General features: G+C 35.8%; 1 protein-coding gene across 1 annotated transcript in view; it reads left to right on the top strand.

Moving 5' to 3' along the window:
- The window catches only part of TTN (titin), a 283,199-nt gene that overhangs the window by 142,407 nt on the left and 122,637 nt on the right, over window positions 1-18,155 (top strand). The window contains 20 exon segments of the mRNA XM_015561820.1: window positions 586-678; window positions 1,268-1,345; window positions 2,270-2,338; window positions 2,487-2,576; window positions 2,721-3,017; window positions 3,853-3,933; window positions 4,701-4,778; window positions 11,065-11,148; window positions 11,264-11,347; window positions 11,431-11,514; window positions 12,966-13,049; window positions 13,551-13,634; window positions 13,718-13,801; window positions 13,945-14,028; window positions 14,165-14,248; window positions 14,377-14,460; window positions 14,594-14,671; window positions 15,067-15,150; window positions 15,815-15,904; window positions 16,180-16,254. Coding sequence (XP_015417306.1) covers window positions 586-678; window positions 1,268-1,345; window positions 2,270-2,338; window positions 2,487-2,576; window positions 2,721-3,017; window positions 3,853-3,933; window positions 4,701-4,778; window positions 11,065-11,148; window positions 11,264-11,347; window positions 11,431-11,514; window positions 12,966-13,049; window positions 13,551-13,634; window positions 13,718-13,801; window positions 13,945-14,028; window positions 14,165-14,248; window positions 14,377-14,460; window positions 14,594-14,671; window positions 15,067-15,150; window positions 15,815-15,904; window positions 16,180-16,254 — 1,869 coding nt within the window.

The following is an 18,155-nucleotide window of genomic DNA, read 5'->3' on the forward strand; positions in this document are numbered from 1 at the left end:
TTTCACTCCAGAAAATAAACATGTACATACTCTTAAAGTAATTATTACTTACCTAATAGAAATAATTCAGGAAAACTAAAACCAATTGAATCTCCTTTCTTACATACTTAGCTTCTTTGTCTGTTTGTCTGTTTGTTTGTTTGTTTCATTTTAATAAGAATCTTTGAAGGTAAACTATTTGCTATGGTAAATTTTTCATCAAATTCCTTGGTTAGCAATTGAGGGATAAACTTATCCAACAGATACTCCAGTTAAGCCTGAGAAACAGGTTCAGAAAAATCTAATTTCTACCCCAAAGTGAATATTTAACTTGAAAAGCCCACTTCCATTAAAAATAAATAATAATAATTTTAGCTAAATTCTCTCCGAGGCCCTTTCCAACTCTAAAATTCTGGGAAGAGCCTCACATATTTTCAAGATCCAGTGGCTATTTTTCAAGGACTAGTGAGTTTTCACACACTTTAGGAAGGCTGAGCTATGAATTACTTACACTGATCGGGCAACTTCAGTTTTCAGATATATCGTTTTAGTCTAATGTTCAAAAAAATTCTAAAAATAATTTACAAAATAATAATCTTTTTGAAGTGTATGAGGAACCTGAAGAACCTATACCAGAAGAAGAGATCCCAGAAGAACCACCTAGCATAGAGGAGGTTGAGGAAGTGGTGCCACCTAGAGGTACAGCTGCTTTTGTGGGTTGGACATTTGAAAGACACAATGTTCCAAATCTTTCTCAGAATTTGTATTTATCCAATATTCATCAGTACACTTTTTTTATATCAATAATAAATTGAAGATTAATTATTACTGGCACCACAAGTTTTATTTCCCTTCCTCCCCTCACTACTCCCGCCTACTTTTTCTACTATAGCTGCAATGCAGTTAGAGTGAGTGACCGCATTTCTGTTATTGGCACTTTAACCTTTTTCTAGCCAGCTCCTATTGTAATACTTTCTTATAGTTTTCAATCCTTAATATGTTTTAATATTAAGATGGGGGAAATACTTCTGTGGTGTTCACTTTTTAGAATGATTCTTAGCCTATGATTTTTGAAGACTATGACAGTCTTTTGTATAATTGATATTATGTTTGCATATAGGATTTCCAGGTAATATCCACCTTTAGAGCCATCACTCCATATTTAAAATGAACATTTAGGCTCCTAATATCTTTTTAACAAAAATCAATGTTTTGGGGGGTTGGTACGTGGGAGTTGTTCGGTGCACAGCATGTCATTTTTCAAAATGTCCATAAAATATCTTTTAAGTGCCGCAAGTGGTTAAGAAAGCAGTACCTGAAGCACCTACTCCTGTTCCTAAAAAAGTGGAGGCACCACCAGCTAAAGGTATAGCAAATCCCAATGACTAATATCTTTAAATTCCCATTTGTTTTCTTTTTAAAACAGTGTCTTCTTTCACTGTTTCTTAGAGTCATTTAAGTAACAAACTTATAAAATTGAGTAAGAACTAGCAAAAATAAACCCTTTCCATTTCTTTAACCTTTTTCAGGATGTTAATGGATGATTATATGTGTTTGAATTATTATTCTACAAGTTTCTTATTTTAAATAGCTGAGCATTTTAATGTTAATAGTATAGCTCTCTATACTTAGATACATAGCAACGAGTCCCTCCTCCCCACATTCCATTCATTGATTTTATTCTATTACACAACAAAGGTTTTCTCGTGTAATTATTATAATATGTCTATTCTATGGTCTTATAGGGAAAATGTCTTCTAATGTTTGTATAATAACTATTTCTATAAGCTGTAGGTCCCTTCAGTAATATTTGGCCTAAGCACTAAAGGTTATTACAAAATGTCCATTTTTTCATTGCTTCCTAATTAAGTTGATGCTTTAGTAGTGCCTTTAATAGATAAGATTATGCTGTCTCCATCACAGTAGACCTTCTCAGCAGATATAATAATGCCCAATAGAATATGACACCTATCTGTTAAAAAGCAAAAAAAAAAAAAGTCTTCATCAAATTAGAAATAGTAGCAGTAAACCCAATATCAATATTGGTAATTCTTGGTATTAAAAAATAATAGAACCAGCACCATTTTGCAGGGGGACATAGCTTCTTCTAAAGGTATGATTAGCACAGATGAGTGGTCTGGAAAAATATCTTTATTTCCTGTCATAATGTCATCTAATAGTACAGAGGGACTTCTTAGACTTCGATTATTGTTGGTGTCGTTCTGATGTTTCTATTTCATGTTTATTATTGAGTATTGTCAGCTAACTGAAACATCTAATATCTTTAAAGTGCCAAAGAAGGTTCCTGAGGAAAAAGTACCTGTTCCTGTTCAGAAAAAAGAAGCACCTCCAGCCAAAGGTATATCTTCTCTTTTAAACCTGATCTTCTTTTTCATCTTTTTTCATTAAGACTTGTTTTATGTCTCTGTGTCTTGATTGTTTTTGATGTCTTTGTCTATGAAAGCTTGCTCTTAATAGTCCTAAATGTTAAAACCATATCTTTAAAGTGCCCGAAGTACAAAAGAAAGTTCCAGAAAAGAAAATCCCAGAAAAGAAAGTCCTTGTGCCTAAAAAAGAAGCTGTTCCCCCAGCTAAAGGTATTTTGGGGGAAATCTTTGATTTTCACATACTGTTGCATGAAAACCTTTTTTCATGTTGTTTTTATTTTATATTTTGAATTTACATCTTCATTTCTTCTGTGTTTAAAAAAAATAAATCTCTTAAAAAAGATGCTCTTTCAGGGAGAACTGTCCTTGAAGAAAAAATATCAGTTGCCTTCCATAAGGAGGAAGTAGTAAGAGAAAGAACAGAACTAGAAGTAGTGGAAGCACACGTGGAAGAAGCTCTTGAAGAAGAAGAGTTCCATGAAGTTGAAGAATATTTTGAAGAAGAAGAGTTCCATGAAGTAGAAGAATTTATCAAAGTAGAAAAACAGAGATTTGAAGAAGTACACAAAGTTGAAGAAATTCATAGGGTGATAGAATTTTTAGAAGCTGAAGAAGTGGAAGTATATGAAAAACCCAAAGCTCCACCCAAAGGTAGAGGGAAATTCTGTAGATACTGCAAGTTATCATATCTTTTTCTAACTAACTTTGTGTTTTAAGCACCTTTCGTGCTCGGTTTGGAACACTAGAAATCCACTTATTTTCCTAGTTAAAATCATTACACACTTTAGCCTTGTATCAAATACTTAAACTATTTGATACAAAGATTGATATAGAGATTAACCACAATATAATTCTAGCAAACAAGATAACATTTGAAATCGACTTAGCTAAGGAGGTCACTACATGAATTTCTGGATTCTTTTTAAAATCCAGCTAAGAATGTTACATGGTTGTTACAGAAATCAAAATAATAGACCAGTGTCATTGCTGAGTGAAAAAGAAGCTCCTTAGTTCACTGGGGAGCTTACATGCTCAGGCCAAACAACCATTGCTTTGTTAACATTCCAGTCAATTGTTCATAAGCTGATAAACTCCTTTCAAAAGCTTCCACCATTTGTCATTAGGAAAATAACATTAGGAAGTAAATGAATGTTAGTAACAGCACCTGAATTCTAGTATATTCTGAAGATAACCCATAATACAAGTAATTCTTTGCAATAGCACTCCAGATGTTGCACAAATTAATAATTTGTGTGTGATACGAAGGAATGTGTATGTGTGTGTGTGTGTGTGTGCTTAGTATACATAGTAAATATACAATATAGGTGAAATTTAGCAAAAGCAAGTCTTTTTTTGAAGTAGGTGTGGTATAAATTTAAAAATATAAATAAAGCATTTTATCAGCCCTCGTTGTACTAACTTTAATAGTAATGTTTCATAATACTTGAAGAGTTCATTCTAAAGCAAAACACTAATATCTTTGAAGGGCCGGAGATATCCGAGAAAGTCATCCCTCCAAAAAAACCACCCACTAGAGTTGTTCCTCGAAAAGAGCCACCAGCTAAAGGTATTTCATTGACAAAAATTTACTTACCTAATTGTACGTACCGTAGCACGGTGGTTGTTTTACAAGTGTGCATTCTACTTGATGTTTTTCTTCCGTGTTTTGTGTTTTGGTAATTTTTAAAGCAAACTAATATCTTTGGAGTGGGTGAGGGTCCAAAGGAGAGTCTACCAAAAAGGAAAGTCACTGTTGTTATACCTAAAATACCCAGAGCAAATGTCTCTTAACCAAATAGTGAACTCACATTTCCTTCTTTGGTACTATTTCATTATATATTCACTAATGTGCTCATAGAAAAATCCATGTTTTCCTATTATTAATTTTAATAACCTAGTAAATGTAACTACATAGTAACTATATTTTTAATATTCCTGCTTTGTTCATTTTTATAAACCTCTTGAATTTCACAATAGAAATGAAAAAATCTAATACATAACATATACTTACATCTTTAAAATCTGTGAAGCATTTAAGAACGTCATCACTGAAAAGAAAGTACCAATTATTCCACCAAGACAAGTAGCAATAGCACCAACTGACACTGTCTTGTTACTTTTTCTTGTTAAATTCTAACATGAAAAATTCCCCTGGATTTGTTGTGTTTCTTATTGAAATTCAACTCTCATCAAATACTGTAATGTATTTGATAAAGTGATATCTGAACTTGATATTGTTATGTTCTCTGTTGATTGACATTTCTCTTATGTTCTGTTTGTTGAAAATCTTTATGAATTTTTAAAAGTAAAAAAATGTTACTACTATCTTTAAAGTACCTGAAGCGACCAAGAAAATTGTGGTAGAAGAAAAAGTACATGTTCCTGAAGAGCCCAAATTTCCACCAGCTAAAGGTACTCCCTTTGCTGATTTACCTCTAATGTAAAACCCTCTTTTATTTACTTACTATGGAGAAGAGAGAGATCATTCTCCCCTTCATACCACAATATAACTGATTGATGTACACTTCAATTTATGTTCTATAACATAATCTTCCAGTATGCCTATAAGTTTATTGTTGGGGCTCATCCTCTTCTTAAGAAATAATTAAACAATATGACCACCCAACTTCTTTTTCAAAAATAATTTATTTTGGAAGCTATTGTCAAATAGCTCTGAAAACAAATAAACATGTTCCAAATTACAATAGACAATGATGCTATGCCCAAAGGGCAGAGTGTTTCTAAACTGACAAATCAAGAACTCAGTCACAAGGCGATCTAGAGAGATACATTGACCGTGTTTCGTTGACTTATTTTGGAATTTTTGACATTCTTCTTGTTAGATGTCCCTTGTCTTGATATTTTATATTCAATTATGGAATTCTTAAAAATAAAACAATCAAATATCTTTAAAGCACCTGAAGTACCCAAGAAAATTGTTCCAGAAGAAAAGGTTCATGAAGCTGTTCCTAAGAAGCCTGAAGTTCCACCAGTTAAAGGTATACACTGATGCTAATCACAACGTGAAGGAACTCTTTATTTAGTTATTCATGGTTTAAAGTGAATGTGTGTGAGGTTAAATCTGTGTAGTTTGTTACTTTATATTCTTAATATCTTACATTGTCATACATAACAATTAATATACTAATATCTTCAAAGTTCCTGTGGTGCCTAAGAAAAGTATTCAAGAAGAAACATCAACTATAGTTCTTTCTGAAGACACAACGATATACAGTGAGTCTAGAAAACTTGGTGGTTCCCTTTGGTTTCATTTGTGTTTGTCTTCATAGCTTTTAAAAGTAAATACACTAATATCGTGTAAAAGCCTTAACTCACCAAAAATATGTAGCTAAGAGTAAATAATTTGAATACTATTAGCCTCAAAATTATTTCTTCAACAATTTAAAAAATAATCCTGACCTTATAACATTGCTGAAGTTTAGAAAAGTTGTTTGTCTTGTTCAATTTGTTGTCCTGTCTTATTAATCTGTCATGTGTACAAATGTCTTTTGCTTTGAAGCAATTTATTTTCTCAGACTATGAAATAACTAACTTCATAATAATATTTTAATTGAATTTTATAGAATCAAAATGCTCAACCATTATTGTTTTTTACTCTTCAACACAATCTCTGGAAACATTTTGGCAATGCTGCGAATGACCATAGATTTACATAGCAATTGGAACCTCAAAAGAATTCTGAAGCCATTTTTTAAATTGGCTCTCGTGTAAATTTTTAATTAAATAATTTGAGAAGTAAAATTAAATAATAAATATCATTTTTTATTATTTGAATAATAAAATATTCTGAATAGAGTTCTTTCAGTAACCTAAGTAGTAAAAATGCCAGTAGCCTAGATATTCTTACATTTATTTTCATCTAAAAAACTCCCTGTTTAAAGCCAATTTTTGTCACTGTAATTCTAGGCTGGGATAAAAATATATGCTGACTCCCTCCTTTTTTTGTTTTGTTTTGGCCCAAAACAACTAGGGCCTGACTCCTTCCTTTGAATACCCTTTCTATACTTGAGTTTGGTTATTGTCATCATCCAGGCTTCCTTTCTAAAAGCTGGAGGAATCTTTTCCTTTCATTTGCCTTATTTTCCAAATATTTAGTTATTTTTATTTCCTGATTTCAATCCCTAAATGATTTTAACATTTATATTAAACAATAAAGCAAAAAATTAGATGTGATTTTAAAATATAGATAACTAGGTTTTGGAAAAGAAAAAGGCTTATCTGAATTTCCAGTCGGTCAAATATCAAAGAATTCTTGATGTACAACTCAACATTGACCCTGTTCTTTTTTAACAAACCCATAAAAAATAAGAGCAATAGGAAAATTTGTCCAGTAAAGGTCTGCAGAAAAAGTAGAATAATTATATAGTCCCTTTCCAATGAGTTCCTCAATTTTATCATCATGTTAATAAAGAAATGCTGAGCCTTATATCATAAAACTGGGAAGGAGACTTTTTCCTAGCCAATGTGTTATTGTCACTAATATTTGTCTATGCACAACTGGTAATTTGCGTGATGACTATGTATTATGTTTTTATTAATACTGTTCTTCATCCACTTTGAAATGAAGCTAATTGTATACATACTAATATCTTTAAAGTGTATGAAGTGTCTGAAGAGTCAACCACAGAAGAAAAAGTATTTATGACTCATCCCCAAAAGACAAAACCCAAACTAGCAAAAGGTATATAACACTGATGACACAGTGTGAAGAACATTTATTTGTGGCTCTTTTTAAAAGCTCAATATTTACTTCACCATTTATGACTATACTTATATCTTTTAAGTGCCTGAACCACCCAAGAAAGTTGTTCCAGAGGATAAAATATATGTGACTATTCCTAAAAAGAGAGAAACACCAGCAACTAAAGGTATATTTAAATATCTAACTTCGATGACTATCTTTGACTTCAAGACACAAAAGTTGCATGTTATATAATTCACTGCTTTTATGAGTTCTTAGTATAAATCTACTAATATCTTTTAAAAATTTGATACAACCAGAAAAGTTTTTCTAGACGTAGAGTTTCCTGAAGCTATTCCCAACATTTCAGAGCATCCTCCTACTGAAGGCATAATTCTTAGTTATGAAAATCTAAATAAGAAAATTCTTCTTTGGTCTACAAAATAAGCTTAATGTTGCGTGTAGATTCTCACAACCTCTAATGCTAAAATACTAATATTTTTAGAGCACCTAATGTACCCAAGAAAAGGAACTATGACATGCCCCACCGAAAAAATCCCACTTATACATACAATGTACAGAGAAAAACTGTTAAAACAAAAATTAAAATCTGAATTTAAAGTTAGGATCTCTAACTTTAAATATACCTAACTTTCTTAGTATGCCATGTCTTCATGTCTTTGTCTTTATTCAACTAAAACCTACTAATATCTTTAAAGAGATGGAAGTCTCCGAGGAAGGTGCTCCAGAGGGGCCAGCTTCTGCTGCTAGAAGAAGAAAGATAACATCACCAAAAGGTACAAGCCAGAAGAAAGTTGACTTTCTTATCTCATGATTATAGTTGTACTTAACACATGTAAAAATACTAATATCTTGAAAGCCCCAGATGCTACCAAGAAAGCCATTTCGGAGAAGTGGCTCCCCCAAAGCAGAAGTTTGATTGGGTATATACATATCCCCATGAGTGGTTAAGAGAAAACCGAGGGGAAAATTTTTTTTCTTATATATATGGGTGATGGTTGGGCTACAAAGTTCATCTATGAGGCCTCCAGGGAAAAATATGTATGCATATAATGTGCAGATGTAAGCCAGATAGATTCTTCAATAGAAAATAATGTTACTGTGCCCATAAAAAAGTAAAATCAGAATAGCTAGGAAAAAATGATAGGAGACTACTTATAATATTTATATCCCCCAAATTAGATTGAATTGGATCAACACACTCTCTATAATGTAGAAATCAGTGTCATCAAATACTACAGAGGTGTTTGGTTATAGATTATAAGTCCATAATTCAACTCTCCATAAGGTTGAAATCCCAGAATATAACTGCCTATTGTAATTATTTTTCTATTAAAATAAGTTTACTACCAAAAATAAGCATATATATATATATTAGAAATAACTTATTTCCCACAAGACTTAAATATTATAGAAATATTTTCAGAAAACCATTACTTAAAGAAAAAAATATCAAATTTAATATGAAGCTGCTCTATGTCATCTCTCTCTTCTACAGCCAAAGCAGTTAAAACAAAACCAGTTAAAGTTGGAATTCTGCCCTGAATACTTAGCCTCTCTCATTGTCTTTTATTTTTAAAGAATCCTACGTTTTTCCATTTTGAATATTTTTAGGTAAATTAAAAGTTGAGAAGTTTTGTAACATCCAGAATAATAACTTCTGTAATTTAAAAACTAAACATTTTGACATTGTTTTCTCAGTCTAGAATCTTTGGGTTGTCCTCTCTGCTATACCTGAAAAACAAGCACTTTTCTAAAGTGCTTCAAGTGAGGGCACAAAATGAAGCCAAACCCAATAAGAAAGAAGCTGTTTTGCTCTCCTCAAATTAATAACTAAAGAAAAGCACATTGTTAATTATTTTTAAAAACAAAACTTTTCTCTTGAAGCTAATTTTCTATGATCTGATTTTCTATACATCTACCATTTCAAGAAATAAAATTAGTAATTTTTAATATATCTTTATTGATTTCAGAGAGGGAGAGAGAGAAACATCGATAATGAGAGACAATCATTGGTCAGCTGCCTCTTGCACACCCCCACATTGGGGATTGAGTCCGCAACCCAGCATGTGCCCTGACCAGGAATCGAGCCGTGTCCTCCTGGTTCATAGGTTGACACTCAACCACTGAGCCACACCGGCTGAGCAAAATTACTAATATTGATAGTGCCTGAGGTGACCAAGAAAACAGCTCCTGATAATCAAATATTCATACTATCACTAAAAAATCAGATTTGAGGAGCAGGGAGGTCTCCCAGTCTGAGGTATTCCTGTAGGTGGAGTTATGATTAAAATCCTTCATTGCTCTTCATCACTCTGAAGTACAATGAATTAATATCTTTAAAGTGCCTGAATCACCTCAAGAAGTTGTCCCTGTCAAGGAAACACCCATGACTGAAATTGAAATTAAAACACCTTCTACTAAAAGTATCATTCATTCTATCATTCCTTCCTTCATTTATTCAATGAATGCCTATTATGTACATGATGCTAGTGAGTTGGGGAGTAATAAGCAAAGACAGATAAGACTGGATTCCTTTCCTTAATGCATTAAACCTCATTCAGTTCTTGAAAGAAGTGCCCTTGTAGCCATAAAAATATCTTTTATTCCGTTAATATGACTCATCTCCACTGATCCTTAATCTCTAAGTGTGATACTAATATCTTTAAAGCACCAGAAACTATGAAAGAAGTTGCTCCTGATATGCAATTATCTGAGGATGTTCCTGAAGAGCCAGAACCTCTGCCTGTGGAAGGTATATATCATGTCTACACAGATACTGAAGAAGAGATGATCTGCTCTTAAAATTATGTTTTCTAATGTTCTCCATAACCCCTAAACATACTAATCTCTTTCAAGCAGCCTCTCAAAAGAAAATATGTGTGGCCATATTTATCAAAACAGAAAACCCTCCAATTAAACGTATTCATTCAACAAATACTTAGTAAGGACGGTCTGCGGTGACAGAAATTCCACTGGGTGCTGGAGAAGGGTGAATCCTCTTCTCAAGGACCCTACCACCCCATTAGACTTAGTTGGTTCATGGGGCGAGCAGAGAATGGAGAGGGAGAGAAGGGACTTCCAGAAAACTGTATTTGCTAACTCATTGTGGTTACTGCTTTTAGTAATCACTTTAACTCTTAAACGTGAAATACTAATATCTTTAAAGTGACTGAAGCACCTCAAGAAGTGGTTCCCGTGAAGAGAGTTCCTTCCAAGAAAAGGGAGCCTCCATCAGTTAAAGGTACAAGTTACCATGCCTTCAAGCTGTAGAAGGAATACCTCTTGTAGTCTTGACAATACTTGCTTGTACCTCCTGATCTTCATAACACTAAATGTTACACTACTAATTTCTTCAAGCGCCCGGAGCACCTCACGAAATTCTCCCTGAAAAGAAAGCATCTGTGGTTCCTCATAAAAAGCCTAAAGGCCCTTCTGATGAAGGTATATGTTGCTGGAAGCTTAGAGATTTGGAAAAATCTCTTTTCCTGTAGAAATGTGTTTCCTGTTTGTACTGGTTCCTGTAACTCCTAAGTGTAAAAATATTAATATCTTTAAAGTGCCTGAGGCTCCCAAAGAAGTCCCAGAAAGGAAAGTGCATCCTCCCCCAAAGCCTGAAGTTGTACTTGTGGAAGGTACATCCCTGAACTCCCTTCACGATGGGGTAGGGAGGGCAATGGAAAGAACCACCTTGCTAGCCTGGGAAGTTCTGTTGATGTGTCAATGTGATTTCTGTCTGTGTTGATCCGTGTAACTCAAATGTAAATTTACTAATATCTTCAAAGTGCTTGAAGCGCCCAAAGAGGTTGTCCCTGAAAAGAAATTGCCTTTGGTGCCTCCTAAAAAGCCAGAAATCCCACCTGTTACAGGTATTTGCCCTGGATTCGGGTTTACGAATATGTTATCTGCTCCTAAAAACCTTTTGTCCCGGTGACCTCATAGCTCCTGACTGTAATGTTACTAATATCTTTTAAGTGCCTGAGGCTCCCAAAGAAGTTGTCCCTGAAAAGAAAGTACCTTTGGCACCTCCTAAAAAGCCAGACGTCCCTCCTCTTAAAGGTATTTGTCACTGATCTTGGGTTTGAACGAGGCATAACGCGTCTGCTCTTGCTAATATTTTCTCCCAGTTATGAGACCATAACTCCTGATTGTAATTTTACTAATATCTTTTAAGTGCCCGAGGCTCCCAAAGAAGTTGTCCCTGAAAAGAAAGTGCCTTTGGCGCCTCCTAAAAAGCCAGAAGTTCCACCAGCCAAAGGTAGTCACCCTCTTGTCCCTGTGTTTGACACCGTCTGTCTGTCCTCGCTCTGTCTAATCATCAACATACTAATATCTTTAAAGCACCGGAGGTGCCAAAGGCAGCTGTCCCAGAAAAGAAGGTGCCCGAAGTTATTCCTCCCAAACCGGAGAGCCCTCCCCCTGAAGGTAATGTCCAAGCTATCTCTATACCAGGAAGAAAAGTAACTGTTTTAGCTAGAAAATTCTATATGCAGATACCACTGCGTGGAGGTGATATAATTCTAAAGAGAAACAAATCAGAAGTTTTCCAAGATGTCTGGGTTTAATGATTACACGGTATAGTCATTAATGGTTGTCACGTTTTCTAAACACAAATTACAATGTCTTTTAAGTGCCAGAGGTGCCGCCACCGAAGGAAGCCATCCCTGAGAAGAAAGTGCCTGTGGCTCCTCCTAAGAAGCCGGAAGCTCCACCTGCTAAAGGTATTTATCCCTGTGTTGTTGGTCATGCTTTTCCGGGGGCGGGTCTGAGCGCATGTGTGGAAGTTTTCCTCCAGCCTCACAAATTGTATCGCTTGGGGTAAATATGTTGTCACTCTCGCCTAGTTATAGTCTCAAACTAAAACATACTAATATCTTCAAAGTTCCTGAAGCTCCTAAAGAAGTTGTACCTGAAAAGAAAGTGCCTGTGGCTGTGTCCAAAAAACCAGAAGTCCCGCCTGCTATAGGTATTTCTTCCCACTGCTCTGTTAAGAGGGGACGCTGTTGTCTTGTTCGCGTCACAATTATTACAGTATATGCCTGCACTATTCACAAATTCTAAAAATACTAATATCTTTCAAGTCCCTGAAGCTGCTCAAGAAGTCGTCCCAGAAAAGATCATTCCCAAGGCACCATTCAAAAAGCCGGGAGCCCCACCTGTCACAGGTATATGTTAGTCCTGACCTCATTTTGCAGAAGAAATCTCTCTTCCATTCTTGAGAATAGTTTTAGGCCATTGCTCTTCCTTAACTGAAGTGTAAAACGACTAATATCTTTCAAGTGCCTGAAGCTCCCCAAGAAGTTGTCCCAGAAAAGAAAGTTCCCAAGGCACCGCCCCAAAAACCAGAAGCTCCGCCTGTCACAGGTAGGCGTTCGCCCCGACCTCATTCTGCCACAGAGGTGGCTCTTCTGCTTTTGAAAACAGTTTTAGGCCATTGCTTGTCATTAACGTCTGTGTAAAACTACTAATATCTTTCAAGTGCCTGAAGTCCCTCAAGAAGTCGTCCCAGAAAAGAAAATCCCCAGGGCACCGCCCCAAAAACCAGAAGCCCTACCCGTTTCAGGTATTTTCCACCACATCCTTATTCTACAGAAAAAAATAGACCTCTTTGCTCTTGGAAATAATTGTAGCCCATTGATCTCATTAACCTAAGTGTAAAACTACTAATATCTTTTAAGTGCCTGAAGTTCCTCAAGAACTTGTCCCTGAAAAGGAGGCACCACCAGTGGTGCCTGCGAACTTGCCAGAAATCTCACCGGTTACAGGTACTTGTCACTCACCTTAGACTTAAGAAGATATAACTCTTCCAATCTTGAAAACATTTTCTCCCAGCAGCCTCATAACTACTAAATGTAAATGTACTAATATCTTTTAAGTGCCTGAGGCTCCCAAAGAAGTTGTCCCTGAAAAGAAAGTACCTGTGGCCCCTCCTAAGAAGCCAGAAATCCCACCTGTGAAAGGTATTTGTCACTGATCTGAGGCTTCAAAAGACATAACGCTTCTGCTCTTGAACACATTTTCTCCCGCTGGCCTCGGAACTCCTGATTGTAATTTTACTAATATCTTTTAAGTGCCTGAAGCTCCCAAAGAAGTTGTCCCTGAAAAGAAAGTGTCTGTGATGCCTCCTAAAAAGCCAGAAACCCCACCTGTGAAAGGTATTTGTCAATGATCTTAGGTTTAAGAAGACACAACTCATCTGCTCCTGAAAGCATTTTTTGTTCTAGCCGTCTCATAACTACTAAATGTGAATGTACTAATATCTTTAAGTGCCTGAGGCTCCCAAAGAAGTTGTCCCTGAAAAGAAAGCACCAGTGGTACCTCCTAAAAAGCCAGAAGTCCCACCTGTTACAGGTACTTACCGTTCACCTTAGACTTAAGAAGATAAACTCTGCTACTCTTGAACTTCTTTTGTTCTTGCAGTCATGTAACTACTAAATGTGGTCTTACTAATATCTTTTAAGTGCCCGAGGCTCCCAAAGAAGTTGTCCCTGAAAAGAAAGTACCTTTGGCGCCTCCTAAAAAGCCAGAAGTTCCACCAGCCAAAGGTAGTCACCCTCTTGTCCCTGTGTTTGACACTGTCTGTCTGTCTTCGCTCTGTCTAATCATCAACATACTAATATCTTTAAAGCACCGGAGGTGCCAAAGGCAGCTGTCCCAGAAAAGAAGGTGCCTGAAGTTATTCCTCCCAAACCGGAGAGTCCTCCTCCTGAAGGTAATAATGAAATTATCCAAACTAGCGTTTTTGAAAAAGAAAAACTCTCTTCTTAGTGTTATAAACATCTTTTTTTTTTTTTTGCAAAATACTTCATATACTTTAAACAATTCTAGTGGTAAAATGAGCTTGTGTCTTTAAAGTGCATGAAGAACCTGAAGAAATTGTCTCTGAAGAGCCTCCCGCTGAACTTGTGGAAGAGCCGGAGCCCGTGGCTCCTCCAAAAGGTACTGGGCCAGCTGCCAGGTTGCCTCAGCCAATCCTTCACCCTTCTTGCCTGGAGAATTCTGGGCAATATGAGCTTTTGACTTGTTTCTTACTCATTTCCACTTATTCTAAAATAATAAATTCTAACATCTTTAGTGACTGCACCACCTAAGAAACCTGTCCCAGAAAAGAAACCACCTGCTGTCGTTGCCAAAAAACCTGAGCCACCACCCATGAAAGGTATATTTCACTGCCACTAGCTTCCTACGGAAAAATGTCTGTCTTTAAAATGTTGTCTTACTGCTCTACTTAATGGTTCCCACGTGTCATTGAAACTATGCGCTAAAAAGTACTAATATCTTTTAAAGTGCCCAAAGTGCCTAAGGAAGTTGTTCCTGAAAAGAAAGAGCCTCCCGTGGTTCTCAAGAGACCAGAAATCCCACCTGTCAAAGGTACATGTCTCGGTCCACCATCTGATGGAGGTGGATCCACCCTCCAGCCCTTAAAACATGTTTTGTTCTGTGTAAATGTGATAAATGTTTACCAGCTATTCTTCCTAATGATAAAATACTAATATCTTTAAAGTGCCTGAAGTTCCCAAAGAAGTTGTTCCAGAAAAGAAAATAGTCATTCCCAAAATGCCCGAATTCCCACCAGCTAAAGGTACATGTCCCGACTGAAGTTCTGCAAAAAGTGCTCAATCTTGGTCATTGGCTTATTGGAAACCCTTTTGTTTGTCAAATCTCTTATGTTCACAACTACAACTACAAACCTGGTATTCTGGATGGTTGGGTTTTAAATTTTGTAAATAACATCATTTTTTTAAAAAAAAACTAACACTTCTATTATGAGCATTGGAAGAGTTTACTAATGTGGTTTTGTTAATATTTATAGGCCGTATTTTCTTTCTCTATAGTTCCAAGATTAGGTCATTGACCTTATGGTGAATTTTTCTTGCCTCTGTCCCTGTGTTATTTGAACTACATGTGAACTAGATGAGGTATAAATTTCATGTCCTTTCAACTACCTAGAGGTAAAACTAACTAATATCTTTAAAGTGCCAGAAGTGCCAAAGAAACCTGTCTTAGAAGAGAAACCAGCTGTTCCTGTTCCCAAGAAAGTGGAGTCTCCTCCTCCAGAAGGTACACGTAAGACCATGAGTGAGCTTGCCACTTGTGCTATTTCTAATGTAAGCCTTGTTCCTCTTTTTTTTTTTCATTTTTATTTTTATTTTTTTATTATTATTAAGGTATTACAAATGTGTCCTCACCCCCCCCTATTAACACCCAACCTCCCCACCCCCACACACACACTCATGCTCCCATCCCCCTGTTGTCCATGTCCATTGGTTTGGCTTATATACATGTATACAAGTCCTTCCCCTTACCCCCGCCCTCCCCTACTTTCCTTCTGGGGATTGATAGCCTGATCGCTGTTTCTCAGTTTTTGGGTCTGTCCTCTATTTGTCTTACTTCATCATTCTTAATTAGCTCCCATCTCAGATCTATTTTGAGTTATCAGTCTGCGGCATCTAAGTAGGATTTTGTAACCTGTATTAAACAAAGCTCTCTAAGGTACACAGGAGAGGAGAGCTAATGACTATGAAAGAGATTAAACATCAAAAGGCTTTCCAGCATTCAAAACAACAGAAACAGATGTCAGTGAAAATAAGATAGATTTCACCCTAACAAAAATGAGAGAAGATATTAATTGAAACAAGGAGAGAAATCATTGATTGTACTCAGTGTGTGCATTTTAGAAAACATTGTTTCACACATTGAATTAAAATGAACTATATCTTTGAAGTGTATGAAGAGCCTGAGGAAATTGCTCCTGAAGAGGAAGCACCAGTTCCTGCTGTGGAAGAAGAGGAGCCAGAAGCCCCACCACCGGCAGGTATAAGGCAGACCCACGGTGTGGGAAAACACATCATTTGATCATTTAATTTTTATGTCATTACATCTATTCTTTAAGGTAAAGTGTCAATCTTTAATCTCCTTACTTGAAATTTGACTGCATTGGCAAGAACAAACATCATCTGCACATAAAACTTCGGTCCAACAGAATTTTACAATGTGTATAACAAAGAAGTAGATGTTTTTAATTCATTCATTAGTATTAAACTTTTCGTTATAATCATCTGACTCTAAAAGAAATTCCTATCTTTCAAGTGCCTGAAGAGCCCAAGAAGATTGTTCCAGAGAAGAAAGTTCCTATCATCAAAAAACCAGAAGCTCCTCCTAAAGGTACTTATAGTAAAATCAATCCATACTTCTTTTTCGTTTGCTGTCTGAAATTTGACACTGTCCTTATTCTGTGTGTGCTCTGTTACGTATTTATCTGTTACCCATATGTTATAGTGTTGAACAGACTTGTCAAATTAACGTGTAGGTATTGTATCTTGCACTGTTATATTATTAAATGCTACTAATATCTTTAAAGTACCTGAGATGGCAAAGAAAGTTGTCCCACCGAAGAAAGTCCCAACTGTTAAGAAGCCAGAAACACCAGAAACTAAAGGTATTTGTGTCATCATTGTCATCATCGTTTTCTTAAATAGTATTCTGATATCTTAAATTGGAATCAAATAAATTGTCCTCATTATTGCATAAATAGGGACAAAAAATGTCTTTATTTTGTTTTCATTAATTTAATGCTGTTCCATTAATTATAGATTCTTTATTCATAACACTTTTAAATACTCTTTTTAAAATAAAACTAATATCTTCAAAGTGCCCGAGGTGCCCAAGAAACTTGTTCCAGTAAAGAAAGAACCAGTGCCTGTTACCAAAAAACGAGAAGTCCTTCCAGAAAAAGGTACCTAGCATGAAGAAAAATATCTATTTATCTGAACACTATTTGAGCGTTTTAATAATGATTCTCAGGGAAAAACAATAGCATAAGTTTATGCCAAATCACATTTTACAATAAGAAGGGGAAAATAATGAGGGCAAAGAGAGAAAATAAGTCAAGTAAGCAGGAGAAAGAAAATGAATGAGCTTCTGTTGTGCCATGACATGGTGACATGTGGTAGAAAACGCTCTCCTCTCAGTCAATGTAGAACAGCTCAATTCAACACATTTTGTTACAATTTTACCACTAACAAGACAGTGTATTGGAAAAGATAAGATCTGGTCCTGTCTTCAAGCAATTTCAACCTGATTAGAAGAAAGTACAGCACAACTCTAACACAAGACAGGAAGTGAGTGCACCTATAAAGGGAGAATAAAAGGCTACAGAAACACAGAGCAAGGAAAGATCAATTGCAGGCAGAGGCATCAGGGAAAGCTTTGTGAAAAAAAAAAAGTATAATTTTAAATTTTGACGGATTTTTACATGTAGCAATGGAGGAAATGGTATTCTAGGCAAAGGGAATATTATACCAAAAGGCACTGAGGTAGAAAAGTCTGGGAAGGTCAAGGTCTGCCAAATAAGCATGTGTGATTTGAGTATGGATTGGTTGTGAGGTATACTGAAAGATAAAGATGGATATAAAGATGAGGGTCAGGTCACTGTTGGAGTTCTTTGAATGTCACCATAAGGTGTATACTTTATCATGTAAGCAATAGGAAGCTTCAAGGGTTTTGAAGCGATGTATAAATTAATAGGAGTTGGGCTTCGAAAAGGTAACTGGCATCAGTTCAAGTTATTGGAAGATGGTGACAATAGTACATAGTCATTGCAGTTATTTAAGGTCATTAAAAGCTGGACAAGATCAGTATTGGTAGAAGTGAAAAAAGGAGATTGAATGTGAGGGAGATGGAGAGTCTATTAGTTAGTGTCTATTATTAAAGCAATTAGGGAAATTGAGCCCAAGATGATTGTCAGGTTGAAGCTAGATGGCCATGAGGATGGCTCATTGGATTCCTGATTGACATTAGAAATAAGATAGTGAATATATTTCTCACTTTTCAAGTATGGATGTTGGGAATGTGCATCTGGAGCTTAGGAAAGAGGTCGAGGCTAGAGATGTAGATCTAAAAGTCATCCACACGGAAATAAGAGTTGAGAGTGCAGGAGTGATTGTTCAAAGAATGGAGAGCCAATTTTTAAAGCATCTAAGTTAAACCAGTGGAAAGCACCTACATTTAAAGGTACACAGAAGAAAAGAAGCAAATAAAGCAGACTGAGAAGTCTCATTTATAAA

The sequence above is a fragment of the Myotis davidii genome, unplaced genomic scaffold (genome assembly GCF_000327345.1).
Source record: "Myotis davidii unplaced genomic scaffold, ASM32734v1 scaffold370, whole genome shotgun sequence".
NCBI classification, from domain to species: domain Eukaryota; kingdom Metazoa; phylum Chordata; class Mammalia; order Chiroptera; family Vespertilionidae; genus Myotis; species Myotis davidii.